At 49.0% G+C, this 15,333-nt stretch overlaps 1 protein-coding gene across 10 annotated transcripts in view; it reads right to left on the bottom strand.

The window, feature by feature from the left end:
• Window positions 1-2,454: 2,454 nt before the first annotated feature.
• Window positions 2,455-15,333, bottom strand: part of PRKCE (protein kinase C epsilon) — a 493,249-nt gene continuing 480,370 nt past the window's right edge. For all 10 annotated transcript variants that reach the window (XM_039222525.1, XM_039222528.1, XM_039222530.1 and 7 more), the window contains one exon: window positions 2,455-5,451. In XM_039222525.1, the coding sequence (XP_039078456.1) occupies window positions 5,305-5,451 (147 nt within the window). In that variant the 3' untranslated portion in view covers window positions 2,455-5,304. The remainder of the gene's footprint in view (window positions 5,452-15,333) is intronic.

Raw genomic sequence — 15,333 nt, 5'->3', positions numbered from 1 at the left:
ACTCGGCTGATTTCTAGCCCCACAGATGACGCCTTGCTTCTCTGCACAAATGGAATCGCACAGTCTGTGTACTCCTTTGTGCCAGCTTCTTAAACGCTATGGTATGTGGTGCGAGTCACCTGCCTTGTTGCACATAGTTGTAAATCATTTGCGGCTACCTAGTATTCTGTTGTGTGACTACTCCACAATTCACTTCTTACTCCACAGCTGCTAGACTCTGCTGTTGAGTCTAGGGCATTCGTATTTGGCTTTAGCAGCCTTTGAGTAGCCAGAATTTTTCACAGCGGTACCATTTTATCCTCAAACCAGAAACACCGAACAATCCAACTGTTCTGTGTCCTTCATGAAACTTGATATGTCTGCCTTTTGGAGTTAGTCATCCGGGCAGGTGTGCAGTGGTATCACACTGATTTAAATTTGTGCTGCCCTGATTACTAGGGGAGGAGAAGGCTATTTTCTTACATTTTGGATTTTTTTTTTCTTTTCAACGTGGAGATTTGTCTCTAAATCTCTCTGCCCATCTATTATCCCAAATATATCACCAACGTCACCTTTCTAACATTCTTTGTGCTAGTTAACAAGTCACCATTTTCCTTGAGAAAATATGTTCCTGGAATTCCTTATGCCAGTGACAAACCTCCAGGTGTCGATGGCAGATAAGAGGGCAGAAGCACTTGTGGTAGGCTGCTGAAAACACACTATGCGATCAGCTGTCCGTCCCTGGAGGAGGGGTTCTGATGGGCACGGCCGTTCCATTCTTCAGGTATCGCTTACAAACAGTGTACCCTAAGGGTAGTATCACCGCCGAGGCTGAAGTACTCTCAAGTAAGAAAGAGGCTTCGTAGTACATCTAAGCCTTCCTTCCACGCCCATCTCTCTGCCGCTGGAAGTGCCACGTCACGTGGCTCAGTGCTCTTATCACATGGGGCTCTTTAGGCCGCTGCTCACCCAAGCGCTGGACTCTATTCAGGTACAAGGAAATGGAGAAGGGGCCATGTGCTCATTGGTTCTATGAGAAATCTGTTAGATGGTCAGTTTTTCAGAAAACTGAAACGCAGGCTTTCCTGAAGCGGCTCTGGAGCCGTCTAAGCCTCGCCAGGAGCCAGCGTGCGGGGCCTCCTGGAACAGATCTACCAGTGCTGGGCTTTCTCTCCTGGAACGTGGCTGGGGGTGGGGAGAGAGGTTCTGAACCGGGGATGCTGACCAGCCACTGACCTTTCTTGTAGCTGCAATGCGATTGGCGGAGTATAGAGATTTGGGAGGATGAGGTTTCTCATCTCCGGGACTTTGTAGCTGTCTCTTCTGGGCTACCAGGCAAGGGAGGTGTAGGCTGGTCAGATTTCAGTCAGTTCAATGCTTGGAGACATCTTGTGACCTCTCCGGAATGGCTCCTTGTGTGTCTTCTGACTTTTAGGTGAATTCATAAGACAGATAAGCTGGCAAGAAGTTTGCTTTTCCTTGGTCGCTTACCTAGAAATTTGCCTGCATCGAGGGAGGAAAGTATGTGCTGTATACAACGTTCCTGTTGAGATGGATCTGGAAGTCCTTTGCTACGTCTCCAGGCAGGCAGGCAACATTGCCAAGGGGAAACTGAGAGTACATTCAGGGTGACATACCATAGTCATTGGAGGGCTTACGAGGAAGTGCCCTCCCTTCCCCTGAGGATGACAGATGGTAAGACTGCAATCATTTCCACAACTTGGAAGGAAGACAAAGTTTTGGTTAACTGAAATTTGTGGTATACTCCAGAGTGTACTTACGCATTTCAAGTGTTCTGGAAAAATCTATGTCAGAGAAGGAAGAGGAGGAGCCTTGCAAAACCAGCAGCGCGACATGAACGGAGTGGCCATAAAGAGCTCCAGAACAAAGGAGGACCTGGAGAGCCCAGGGGCCACTGTGATGGCCACGAACCCTGGCCGAGCAGGGAAGGTGGGCACGCGCTAAAGCTCAGAGTGACCAGTGGTGCCCCAGGCCAGCCTGCAAGGGGCCTGCCATCTTGAAGGAGCTTCCTGGGCTCCAAGAGCCTGAAGTTCTGAGCAGTCAGCCTGAGCCTGAGTCCTGGCAAGGCTTGAATCCACGCCTAGGTTTTGGAATTTGGAATCTCTGATGCACGAAAGGCACAAAGCTTTATTGGTGCCATGCTGCTGCTTACAAAGAAGATTAAAAAAAAAAAAAATCACTGGATCCGAGAAATAAGATTTAACGCCATTGTATTTATTAGGTTCTGAAACAATACACATTCACATCCTTTTGAATACAGTACATTTGGCACAATAATGTTTACAATGAAATAACACTAATGAATGGCAAGAGATTAAAATTACATCCAGAAAGGAAAAAAAATGTACAAATAAAGCATCACAATACAAAAAAAAACCCTAAAATCGAATACATTTTATATTTAGCCAGAATTATTTTGCACATAATTTAAAAAGAGGTAATTTTTTAGCCTTCTTTTTTTTTTTTAAAGCAAGAATGCATTTTGTTTTTCACCTTTGGAGGAAAAAACGATGTTTCCACTTCACAAAGTCCATAATGAGAGAACACAGGAGAACAGCTATCCTTCATATATTTTTTGGCATTTTTTTGTTTTGCACTCAAGAGCTGGATAGATTAGAAAGAAATGTAATAGTGTGTCCGCTTCCTAAGCCTCGTGAAAATTGAAATGAAACAATGAGTACTCAAGGAACACACAAGCTGTTTTCTACAGACGACGTGGGATTTGAACCCGCCTGTGCGAGAACTGGATCAGCTCCGGCCCCGAGCAGGAGGCAAACCAGCCAGCCCAGCTCTGGTGCCGGAAGGGGGCATCTCTGGGCCAGGCACCCCGCAAACGACTGCCTGGAGCTGCCGGGTGGAATGTATTATTTGACTTCCCAGCCAAAATGCCAGTTGTCCCGCAGGAAGGGCCCGAGCCCTGCTGACATGGGACCGCCGCCGAGGCCTTGGAGCAGGCTGCTCGGCATTGCAGGTAGAGCTTGCTTAATTGTTCCAAGTTCACCGTGGTGAAGGAAGCAGAGGAGAAACAGCGCAGTAGTGATACATGAGGATGATGGGCAGTATTGTCATGTCTTCTTAAAAACTGAGATGATGCCACCATGAAGATGTTTCTGTGCTTGTACTCAACTCCAGAAGATAGTCTCTCCCCCCAGCATGTCAAGTTACCGAAGATAAATTAAATTAACCTGTTCTCCATCAGTCACTGGTACGCCAAACACGCAAATGGATAGAGTGTAATATTTCAGAGTATCGTAAGAACGGATCATAACTACACCTGAGTTTTTAAAAGAACAAAAACAAAAGAAAACCAAACGTCGCCCTTTGTGGTAACAAAGGCTGCGGCCAGCCAGACGCAACTATGGACACCGACTTTCTATGGGCTCAAGCTGGTCACCGTCCAAGCTTTGAAACCACCAGTGAAAACATTCCTTTCTCTCCCCCATCCCTCTCAGGGCATAATAGAGCACAGGAGAACCGTATGTGAGATTTAATGTAGCTTACTCTATGTTTATGTCTTTTGAAAGAAACCAGAGTGAAATAAACAATACAAAAAAGGACTCCTCCCCGTCCTCAAAAAAGAAACATACCTTATCTCTCGGTAACTTGAACCACTATGCTTACAGAGTATTGCACCTGGACATTATTATAATTATTCTTTCATAGACTAAAGTTTTATAATATGCCTGAACATGCAGCAGTTGATACCTCTAAGTTCAATGAATTAATTCCACAGGCCTTGCAGCAAACACTATATACAAAAATCTCAAATGTACAAAAGGCAAAAAGCTTCATTGGTGCCACTTTGCCACTCACACGTATATATATTTAGGGGCAGCTGGGAGATCCACGTGCAACGGTTGGAATGGATTCCATTCCCTGCTGAATTGGTTCAGGAAAATAGATAATCAAATAACCTCCGGGAAACATATACACAAAGCCACAGAGAACCCTTGGAAATCAGAGAATGTAACACTGTTAGCATATCTACAAGGAGGTAACATCACATCCATTAAATAGTGTCCACACGAGTTGCCATTGCATGTCACACAGAAACAAAATGCCAAGTACATCTTGCCACATGGTCAGTTTGCAAACAAAGTTGCGCTTCGGTCTCTGGATTCCCTCCGCATCACCCACGTCTAGCCTCGTTCTGCTTGCTCCAAAAGCAGAGATTTCATATTTAACCTTACATGTTTAATGTCTAAAAACCACGACACAGTAGTACTACCTTTTTTTTTTTTTTTTTTTTTTTTTTTGTAGAAGTGCGCAAAAGTAACACACCGTTGCAGGAAATAAATAGAGTGTGTGCTGGGCACTCGGAACACAACTGGAAAGAGAAGTTGGGAGTGAGTTTTCCTAGGACCTCAGGGTCTTGGCCATTGCTGCAGTGGCCTCTGTGTTCAGGCAGAACTTGAAGGCGAGGAGCACTACTTGTTTTCTTCTCTCCCCATTCAGCCAGCCCCCGCGTGCCACAAACTACAAAAACATTAATAGTATCAACCCCGGACAGTTGGTTTCTCATTGTATAATAGCCCTTTAATGTCTACCTGCATTTAATATTGGAATTTATATCTTTTGGCCGATTAGAAAGCCAATTTGATGATATACTTTTCAAATGTTAATCGAGTTCAAAATCCGATTTCTTTTTCTACAAAGAGTGATTGCTTTCTTTCACGAGATACATGCTCTCACGACTTTGCCATGCCCAAAAGCTACAACCGAAGCAAGCAAGAATTGGCCATTGTGGAGCAAACCAACACACTCAGCCGGCCCGCGCGCCTCGCAGTCTGCCTCTGTCACAGCGCGCCCACCCCCGTGCCGAAGAAGCACCTGTCTCTCCTGGACAGAAGGGCGCGGCGGGGCAGGCTCTCAAAAGTGGGAGCCTCAGAACCGAGGCTCTCAGAAGTGAGAGTGATCGGGCCCCTATGTCCAGAAGCACGGCCGCGGTCTTCTCGTTTGCTTTCCTTGTTGCTCTTAGAGCTGAAGCCACCTCGCTGCCAGGAGCCCCCGAGGGGTGGAAACAGGCTTTTGCCAACAGACCAAACGCGGAGCGTGTCCAGCCGACCGCTGACCCCACGCGATTCTGCGTCACTGGTGAGACAAAAGCCAAGAGTGCCTTCTGGTCCCGGCTGGAAGGGGGAGGAGCCGGCCTGGGGTAAGGGGATGCAATAAATAGAGGGTAGACGAAGGACTGGGGCTCTGGAGAACAGGAGAAACAGTTCAAGGCCTTCTGAGCCTCCAGAACGAGGGCTCTTCTCGGCACCCCTTGCTGCAGCATCACCAAGCTCCACCTGGAGCAGCTTCTCAGGGCATCAGGTCTTCACCAAAGTAGGAGAAGCCTTTGAATTCCTCCTGGTTGATCTGCTTCACGATTGCTTCGTCCACGAGCGTGAGGACGGGCTCTTCCCGGGTAAAGTCTTGGTCAAAGTTATTGACGTCTCTTTTGGTTTTCTGTGAGGAGAAAAGAGAAAGCACTGACTCTAGGCTGACCTTCCTCCCCGGGCCCCCCCCACAGGGAGTGGGCATCACACCGACCAGCCTCTCACCAAAGCAGGCCTCTAGCTACTGAGAGAAGACACGGGCTGCTCCAATGAGGTCACGACGGACGGCCCCAGGACCAGGAGGTGGCGGAGGACTTGGAAAGGAAGAACGAGTCCAGGTGAGAGGGAAGACGGGGGTGAGGGGGGATGATGGAAAAGCAGGGAAGTGGGATTCCCACCGACTGCCGTGTGGGGGTGGAGCGCGTGTGTTTGGGAGAGTGGGAGGCAAAGCTCCCACCCCACACTCCTCCTTCCAGTCCAACCCTCTGGCTCCATCGAGACCTCCATTCCTGTGACCCAGGGAACAAACTTGAATCTCCTTCCTATAGAGTCTCCAGTGGTCTTTCTTCTCTAGAGGTAGACCTCCATAACCTTGCCAGGTCTGCTCCATATGACCTCTTCTAGGTGGGAGGATGAGTGGGTGGCGGCAGGGGACGTCTTCTGGGAAGCCTGCCTCGATCCCTACTTGCATCCACCTCGAACCCTACTTTGTGCTCCTACGTTCTTTCCGTGATTATAGTCACCACGCTGACTTGCAATGAGTTGTGAGCGTTTGTCTTGAACAAGAGCTCTTTAAAGGCAGGGGCCTTGTCTTCTTCAACCTCAGGTTCCCTACAATAAGCATCTACTGGATGAATGCCCATGGGAAAGGACCCACCACTGCACTGACTCCCCAGCCCAGAAGGACCCATGCCCAGTTAGAGACTCAAGTTCCCAAAATAGGGCTTATGGTCCATGGGGAAGAGCAGCAAACAAACAAATCCTGGCTTTTGGAGAATACCTGGAAGTATAAATAATGCTCTCTCTGCCCTTTCAGGACTTCCAGTCGATCTGGGAGCCCATGCTGCTGTCTAGAACACACACTGCAATAGTTAGGAAAACATCCATGGAGAAGTCGGGACTTGGCTGGGGCTTGAAGAATGAGTTACGGTCGTGGTGACAGAGATGGGAAGAAGTCACCTTGGCAGGGGGAGAGGCGGGTCAAAGATGGGGGGCGGTGGGGAGGCAGGAACACGGAAGATGTAGAACAGGACAATGGGTCCACCGAGCTGCCTGGGGTGGAGTCCGCCATGAGGATGGAGGGAGGCAGGGCGAGTCTGACTGCAGAGGCCTTCGACGCCAGCCCCCTCACCCCGCACGACATGGCACAATGCCCGGAGGATTGACGGAGCCCCTACAAATACCCTTTCAGGCGCTGATTAGCTGGTGTTACCCGGGATTAGTGGCCTGGACGATGGAATAAACCTTGTGGAAAGATTAGCATTATTACTTGTAGGAGGAATACTATTCATAGATGCTTTGTCCTGGGGAAACTAGTAACCTAAAAGATGTTAATAAGTACTCCAGGAAAAAGGTGGGTTTGAGACAAAGCCCTTTCTGCACCCTTCTCTTGGAGGTTGGTCACGTATGATGGCAAATTAAAGGCTCCAAGATGTCACGGAGTCAAGAAACCTGGTTCACTTTGTTTACAAGAGACTTCCTCAAACTTGACGTGAAGCTTTTCTTTTCCTGAATAGTTTTGTTCTTGTTTTTTGGTTTTTGGTTTCATGTATTTATTTTGAGAGAGACAGAGAGAGAGCACATGTGCAGGGGAGGGGCAGAGAGAGAGAGAGAGAAGAGACAGAGAAGGGAAAGAATCCCAAGCAGGCTCCTCCATGCTGTCAGCACAGAGCCTGATTAGGGGCTCAATCCCACGAACCGTGAGATCATGACTGGAGCTGAAATCAAGAGTCGGACACTCAAACAGCTGAGCCACCTAGGTGTCTCTTTCCTGAACAGCTTCGTAACATCTGTCTCAATGCAGAGTCCTGCGGGACATGGTTTGGGAACTGTGGTTTTATAGTATATGAAACACCTTCCCATTTGTTTCCTTGTTTGATCCTTAAAACAGGCAGGTATTATTATCCTGATTTCACAGATGAAGAAACTGTGGTTCAAAGAGATTTGGTGACTTGACCAGTGTCACCCGACTAGTTAAGAGCAGAGCCGGATTCAAATCCAGATCCCTGCATGATGCTGCGTGCATAGAATGTCTGGAAAGCTGGACACCAGAGCAATGGAACGACATGGGAAGGATCAAAGTCCACCAGAAGACGTTCAGGCCAGACTGCCAGGCCTGGAGCCAGAAGGGCTTGCCAGTGGGCGAGCGTGGCAGGAGAAGCTGTGGGTCGGGGCGAGAGTGGGTGACCTGTACTGGGCGAGCATGTGTTCAGATCATCCCAGACTGAGATCAGAATCAGGACGACAGCCCAGAGCAGGGAGGAGTGGATCTTTCCACCCCATCAGTCCTGCTTCGTGTCTTTCCTCTGGGCTTGAGCTGCATAGTTGAGTAGGTCTCAGAGACCTTGGAGGGGAGACAGAAGGGAGATACAGGAAACCTAAGGGATGGGAAAAGGACCCGAAGGGTGTGCGTGTTGCCCTTGAGATGGGGAAGCTGAGAAGTGGCCTAAGTCACTCTGCCAGGAGGGCTGGCTCCCGGGCAGGAGGGCGATCTGTCTCCGTATCCACTGTGTACAGGACAAGAGGAAAAGGGGGCCCTGTGTGGACGGGGGCTTCAGAGAGAAACACCAAAGCCCATCTCCACAGTGACCGGGGAGGACCAGTGACTGGGGAAAGGGTGTGATGGCGCCTCTTCTGAGCATCTCTGTCCAAGGAGGGATGGGCTCACTGACTGAGGAGGGGGTTGCAGAGTATGGGCCTGCTGTGCCAGATGAAATGAGTCTAGAAGGAGGAACAGGGTGGGGAGGAGTGACTTGGGAAGCACTGAGCCTTATCCCAGAAGCTGACCAAGGGATGTCCTCAATGGGGGGCAGGGGAGGCGGAGACCCGCAGAAGGGGCGGTAGCTGGACGAAGAAGAGAGGCAAGGAATGGGGTGGGAGAAAACTCAGTCGGTAACATCACCAAGGCTGGGCCACGCTGGGGTCTTCAGTATCTGCAGAAGCAGGACACCAATTTCCCGGCTCCCTCTCACCGCTCACAGATGAAGGGAGCATGCGTATAGAGAACCTTGGGAAATCTGTAGCTGCTCGGGCACTGGGTCTCCCTGTCCGCCTACTTGTTTGTGACCCTTCAGCCATTAGTGTCCCTGGAAACTGGTTTCATTTCCCGAGGCTGGCTCAGCGTAGTGACGGAGCTGGATTCCACCAGATGTCCGAATTTCACCACTCACTGTTATGTACCAGGCCACCAGGTTCGGTCGGCACAGCCAGGGATGTCCTTCCCACAGGACCCCTAGCTCCATTTCACGCTAGTCTGGGGTGCCACCAAGGCAGCTCTGGGCTCTCCAGGGGTCACAGAATCATGGGTGGCATTTCAGTGACTGTACCATTCTTTAAGAATTCTAAGGAAAGACATACTTGGCTTGCCCACCCCCTTATCCAAACTGGCACAGGCCCTGTTTTCTTTGGAGACATTTTGGGTGTCAGTTACTCATTTCCAGCTCCAAAAGCCAACATCCTCACTATGTGCAGTTCCTGACCATTAATCTTAGAGACGTGTGAAGTTTTCCAAAGCAAGTATCTCTGGGAAACACCATTTCCTACTATTAGCACATAGACAGCATAGCATCCTCAAATTTGGAGGGGGTTGGGCATTATATCCTTTATTCTCTGATTTTATTCTTTGAAAAGCTGCTGTCTCGCTCTGGGCAAGCACAAGACTCAACTCCAAGGTTCAGATGGGCAAACCCCAGAGACATTCCCTATTTACCTAGATCCTCAGTCTTCCCACATGCCTCCCCTGAAGGCTAAATGTTAGACTCTTAGCCCACAGTGTGGAGCCTGAGAGGTGACCCTGGGGCCTCTTCAGACTTTGTCTCCTTCCTGAACCCCTTCCTACATGCCTGTCCCACACTTGGGGGGGGGGCGCGACACGGAGGGGGACAGAGAGCACTAGCTGACCTCTTATCCCGGTACTTCCCCTTCCTGGTTACATGACACTGTGAGGTCCCTATTTGAGACTTAGTTTTTTTCATCTGTAAAAGGGAGGTAGTAACAGGCACTCTATAGGTTGCCGTGAGGACTCGATGTCACATGTTAGGTGCCTCAGTGCAGACTCCAACATGTAATGGGAACCCAATAAATGTGCCTCCAAGTCTTGGCACCTTTGTGCCTTGGGCACACGTCATAGACACCTTGGTTGTTACCCAACACAGTCTGTATGATCTGCCCATTGATGCCATGAGCTTCTCGAAGGAGGGACTGAGTCTTATATTTATCTGTATGCCTCCAAGGGCTGAACTAGTGCAGAGCTAGGGTCCACCTGAACATCCCAGTGCATTTTCCGGAGATCGAGATGCTTCTAATGGCACCTGACTGCCCTTGGGCAAAGTCCCAGGGTCTTACAGTCCTCTACTTCTAAGGCCCTCAGGGTCGCATCCCCACCTAGCTCCCCACTGCTTCTGGGCCCTGCTGGACCATGAGGTTCTCCGGACTCACTGGCTTCCCTTGACTCCAAGTCTCTGCCTGGAAACCCCTCTCCTACTCCCACCTCTGTCCCATGTCCTCGATACCCCACTGAGTTATTCACCTTTCCCAACCAGGCTTAGATGTCCTTCCTTCAAGCAGCCTTCCTGTCTTTCCACCCCTCTTATGGGCACCCCATCATCTCTCTTTTTTTTTTTTTATGAGAGAGAGAGAGAGCACGTGTGAGAGCAAGCATGAGAGAGAGAGAGAGACAGAGAGAGAGAGTGAGAGAGAGTATATGAGAGACACAGCACTAAAGCAGGAAAAGAGGGACAGAGGGAGAGATAGAATCCTAAGCAGGCTCCACACTCAGCACAGAGCCTGATGTAGGTCTGGATCCTACGACCCCAGGATCATGACCTGAGCAGAAACCAAGAGTCAGATGCTCAACCACCCAGGCGCCCTCTCCTAACTTATCACAGCCCTGATCATACGTATCCTCCTCCTTTCCATGAATCTGTGAGTTTGTTGGGGATGAGGACTGGGCTGAACTCACATTCCATCTCCATCCTAGTGCACTGCCTGGCACACAGTGAGCGCTCAATAATTAGCTGAGAAATGAGTGGACGCCCCTCTCTTGCTTCTACACTATCCAGAGCCAGTAAAGTGCTCTGGCTTCAGGACCGCTGGCGGCTGTTGCACCGGATGGGCTTCTTGTGTGGGCGACCGCAGGCAAAGTGGTGAGAGGGCTGAGGTCTGTCTCACGAGGGGCCTCGAGTGGCGCAGTCCAGAGGAACAGGCAGACTTACGCCTAGTTCATGGGGTTTCCTCTCTGAGCAGCGGTCAGCTTGGGGCACTGGGGTTCCCCGATTGCTGGAAGGAGACCAACACAAACAGGTTCGACCAGGGCTTGGGAAAATTCCATCGAATACAGATGGGCTAAGGGGACTTTGTGTCACTAACTCTTGTGGCTGATGGTAAAGGAAACTAAATGACACTGCCCTTCCCTCTGGCATCCCTTCGGAGAGAGATAAGGTCTGGGGTTTGAGAGGTCCGGGGCTGACCCTGGGGGAAGGGCCCACCTTTGGTATCTGCAACAGGGGAATGAGGTAGGTTATGGAAACAGTTAGAGGTCCCCCCAGATCCTTTCAAGAAACTGCAACTGAGCCTGCCTTATAAATCACTGGAGGCGGCCGTGGGCTTGGGGGATCAGCCAGCTGTGGTAGTGCTTGCATCTCGGCACGGACATGGGCAGGTGGCCTGAGTGCCTGCTTCCTGTCTGGCTGGTGTAATTCTTTCACTCACTGTACTAAAGTCATAAACACCAGCTTTCAGAAAAGCGTGCGATTTCTGCTTCTGTCTTCATCTGATTACGAGATCAACAGATGACTTTGTTCTGAACCACCAAGAAAACTCCCTAATCTCACCAGCTGGGGTATGGGGCTGGCTTTCATGTGGCTACCTCGCGGGTACCTGCCCACACCTCTTTACCTCTGCCGGGCATGATGAGAGCATAGGTCGTGGTCACTCTGATACACGTACACAGTCACAATGGTGGTGGTGGGGGGCATGATGTCTCCACAGTCTCCAAAATGCCAGCTTTTTTTGGTCCAGGGCCCACATCAGGTTCTGACTCCCTCTTTGGACTTCCCAGAGAGCAGCCTTTCCCAATCTCACCCTTTTCCCGGCTCCCACGGCACTTTCTGGATCACGCGTTTGGCCCCTTCTAATATGCTACGTGTGTCACAGTCTCCTCTCAGATGCCTCAAGATACCTAGGACACAGCGGAACCTAATCCTCATTTGCTTGAAATAGTTGCATTCACCAGAACAGTCAAACCCTAAATTCCTCCTAGCTTTGAAATGTCGAAATTCTTGTCTAAGCTCCACTTTGCTCTTTTAAATACTTGAAAACAAAAAGCGAGACTTTAAATAATTAGAATGCTTGCTTTCTATTAAACAAATCCTTGTAGATATGTGTCTATTCACGACAGCCCTACATTCTAGATAACAGCGTATACGTGTATATGTTCATGCACACATGCTTACATGTGAAGGTAAATGAAGTAAAGGATGTATGAGTGCGTAATGCTTTGCCTGGCAAAAATGAGCGTCAGAACAGAATTTCACGTTAACTATCATTTTTACCTAGCAATTGCTCCAAACATAATCCTCCATCCCTTTCTCCCCCTCTTGAGTTTGTTAACCGAGAACTGGTCATACTTTGGGATTTTCTTTTTTTTTTTTGTTTTTGTTTTTGTTTTTTTTTTTTTTTTTGGATTTTCTTTATAGAAACCAGAACAAGATGTATGGGCTCCTCGGGCAGCCAGCCGCCCGTGGAGCTTCTATAGCACCTACCCTGCCCTGAGACCTCAGTGGCTCCCTACCTTTTAAAACCCACCTCCTTCTTAGCATGTAGTGGCCACAGCTGACCTCTCCATTCCTGACTCTGGTCTGAGCAAGGCCAAGGGCTGTGGCATGACCTTCTAATTGGTAGGAGCCCTCGAGTGAATCCGATGTCTAAGACAGCATCAGTGTATTTCCATTTCTCGAGTAGCTGTGATAAATCAATGATGCTCTTAGTGTTACCTATGCGGTGTGACCCTATTGTGAGTGGGACTGCATCTCCCAAAAGAGAGATGTTGCATTCCTAACCTCTATGACCTTGAATGCGACCTTATTTGGACATTAGGTCTGTGCAGATGTCGTCAAATTGAGATGAAGTCAGTAGGGTGGCTCCTGACCCAGCATGACTGGGGTTCCTCAGAAGGGGCAGTTTGAACAGTGACAGACCTGCGCAGAGGGAAGCCCCTGGGCAGAGACATGAGGAGGTGCTTCCACAAGCCAAGGAGTGTCTAGGGCCACCAGAAGCTGACAGAGGCAAGGGAGGACCCTCCCCACCACCTCCTGGGTTGGGGACCAAGGCTCTGCTGGCAGCTCGATTAAAGACACTTCTCCTGTCCAGAACTGTGAGGTGATAGGCTTCTGTTGCTCGAAGGCACCCAGTATAGGGCACTACGTGTGGGTGGCCCTGGGCAACTGATACAGATGTCAGTCTTCTGAAACAGATGTTTTGAATCCAGATGCAATCCTTTGCATTTGACTTTGATTTCTTCTTAGTTTGGTACTTATTTCTGGCTTGAGATCATCATAGATAACGATTCTGTAACTGACTCCTCTGATCTCAGTCTGTTATCAAGAAAGGAGGGATAATGCTATATGCCTGGCTTGCCAAGGGTTCTTTGAGAGCATATAGGTAAAGCTCATGTAAGTGTGAAAATACTACGGGAATATAACGTAAATTCGATCATCCGTCTTGTCTGCGATATCCTTCGGCTCTGTGTCATCCTGAAATATGACTGGCATGCCTTCCATGACTCCATTAAGACACGTATAAAAATACTGTGTAAGGCAGGCTCAGGCTTGGACCCCTCTGGGATGCCTTCTACAAACAGCCCTCTTGCAAATCTGACATCCAGGTCCCCTGGCACAATTTGGGGGGCATTATTGTTAAATCCACTGTGAATTGACCAGCCAAGGTCACTTAAAAAAAAAACAAAACGTTTATTTTTGAGAGAGAGAGAGAGAAAGAGAGAGAGCAAGTGCACAGGTTGGGGAGGGGCGGAGAGAGGGGGACAGAAAATCCGAAGCAGGCTCTGTACCGACAGCAGCAAGCCTGATGTAGGGCTCGAACTCACGAACCGCAATATTACGACCTAAGCCAAAGTTGAAACACAACTGGCTGAGCTACCCAGGCGCCCCAGCCTTGGTCACTTTTACTATTTTGTTCAGGAGGATGATATCAGACTCTCAGTTGCTTTGTTGGAATAAACACCCCTAACGCCTGCCGCATGTCTCTGGTCTATCGGTCTAGAAATGACGTTAATTGACTCCAGGTGATTACCATTTCCCCCTAAAGTGTCACAAACTGCCTTTTCATAAAAACTTCCAGAAATCGCTTTAACAGCACCTACCTCCACTATCCCAAGTCCACATTTTTCTTTTTTTTAATACGGAGAGACAGACTGTTTGCCCATCTCCCATCATTTGGTGTCACTGCCGGATTCCGAAAATCCAAATTATCAAGTCATGGGCACAGCAAATTCTTTAGTGACCTGACCTGTAATTCACCTGGGCCTACACCAGTGGCTGCACACCGTACTGCCAGGAGCTTTACGTACCCGTGACACTGGCCCCGCGTCCGAGCTTCAGTGTCACTGCTCGGGGATATGGCCCGGGGAATGGGCCTGTCCTAGCTCCCCAGGTGAGCTTTATCAAGTGTAATTCATTTGCATTTCACTCTGATTTCTTCTTATTTTGGTACTTATTTCTGGCTTGTAACGACTGACTTCTCCCTTGGAATTCAGTTCGTCGTTCCTGGGTTAGCCCTAATCTTTGTACTTCTAAGAGACTTTTCTTTGGGGAAAAGTTCGAGACAAGGTGACAGCCTTGCTTTTTGTCACTGGTAACAAAGTGGTTCTCCATCCTGCTCGTGCATCAGAAACAAAGGGCAACTGAACAGGGAGCCCCGGTGCACCACTGGTGGGAACGCAACTGGTGCGGCTGCTCTGGAAAACAGTGTGGTGGGTCCTCATAAAGGTAAAAACAGAACCACCCTGTGATGCGGTAATCGCACTGCCGGGTATTTACCCAAAGAATACAAAAACGCCAATTCAAAGGGATGCATGCACCTCTAAGTTTATAGCAGCCTGATTTACAATGGCCAAGATATGGAAACAGCCCAAGTTCATTGACTGATGAATGCATAAAAAAGAGGTGAGATACACACACACACACACACACACACACACACACACACAGAGCAATATCACTCAGCCATAAAAAGAAGGAAACCTTGCCATCTGCAATGATGTGAAGGAACTAGAGAGTATAATGCAAGTATAGTCAGTCAGAGAAAGACAAATACTGTAGGTGGAATTTAAGAAACAAAACAAGGGAAAAAAAAAAAAAAAGGGAGGCAGGCCAAGAAGCAGACTCTCCGCTATAGAGGGCAAACTGATGGTTACCAGAGGGGAGGTGACGGGGGGCATGTGTCATGATGAGCCCCAGGGGGAGTAAAATGAAAACTTAAAAAACAAAAACCACAACAAAAAAACCCCTCAGTGTGCCCACGTGGACCCCAGGGCCTTGCCCCACACCTCACGAATTGGACCCTCCAGGGATGAGGCCCAGACCATGTATATTTTAAGGCTTCCTAAGCAATTCCGACATGCAGCCTGGCTGGGTCCCTCTGTGTATAAAGGAGCAGTGGATTCCTTTCTTCCTTTTTTCCCCCCTTAGTTTCAAAAGCCCTTTTGGTGGTTTAAAAGCCCAGGTAGGGGCCTAAAGTTGTTCTGGATTTGGCTGCCTCACAAGTTCGCACTATATAT

The sequence above is a fragment of the Hyaena hyaena genome, unplaced genomic scaffold, assembly GCF_003009895.1.
Source record: "Hyaena hyaena isolate Hyena2069 unplaced genomic scaffold, ASM300989v1 scaffold_1147, whole genome shotgun sequence".
In the NCBI taxonomy this organism is placed as follows: Eukaryota; Metazoa; Chordata; class Mammalia; order Carnivora; family Hyaenidae; genus Hyaena; species Hyaena hyaena.
This window is presented reverse-complemented; position numbering and strand designations above follow the sequence as displayed.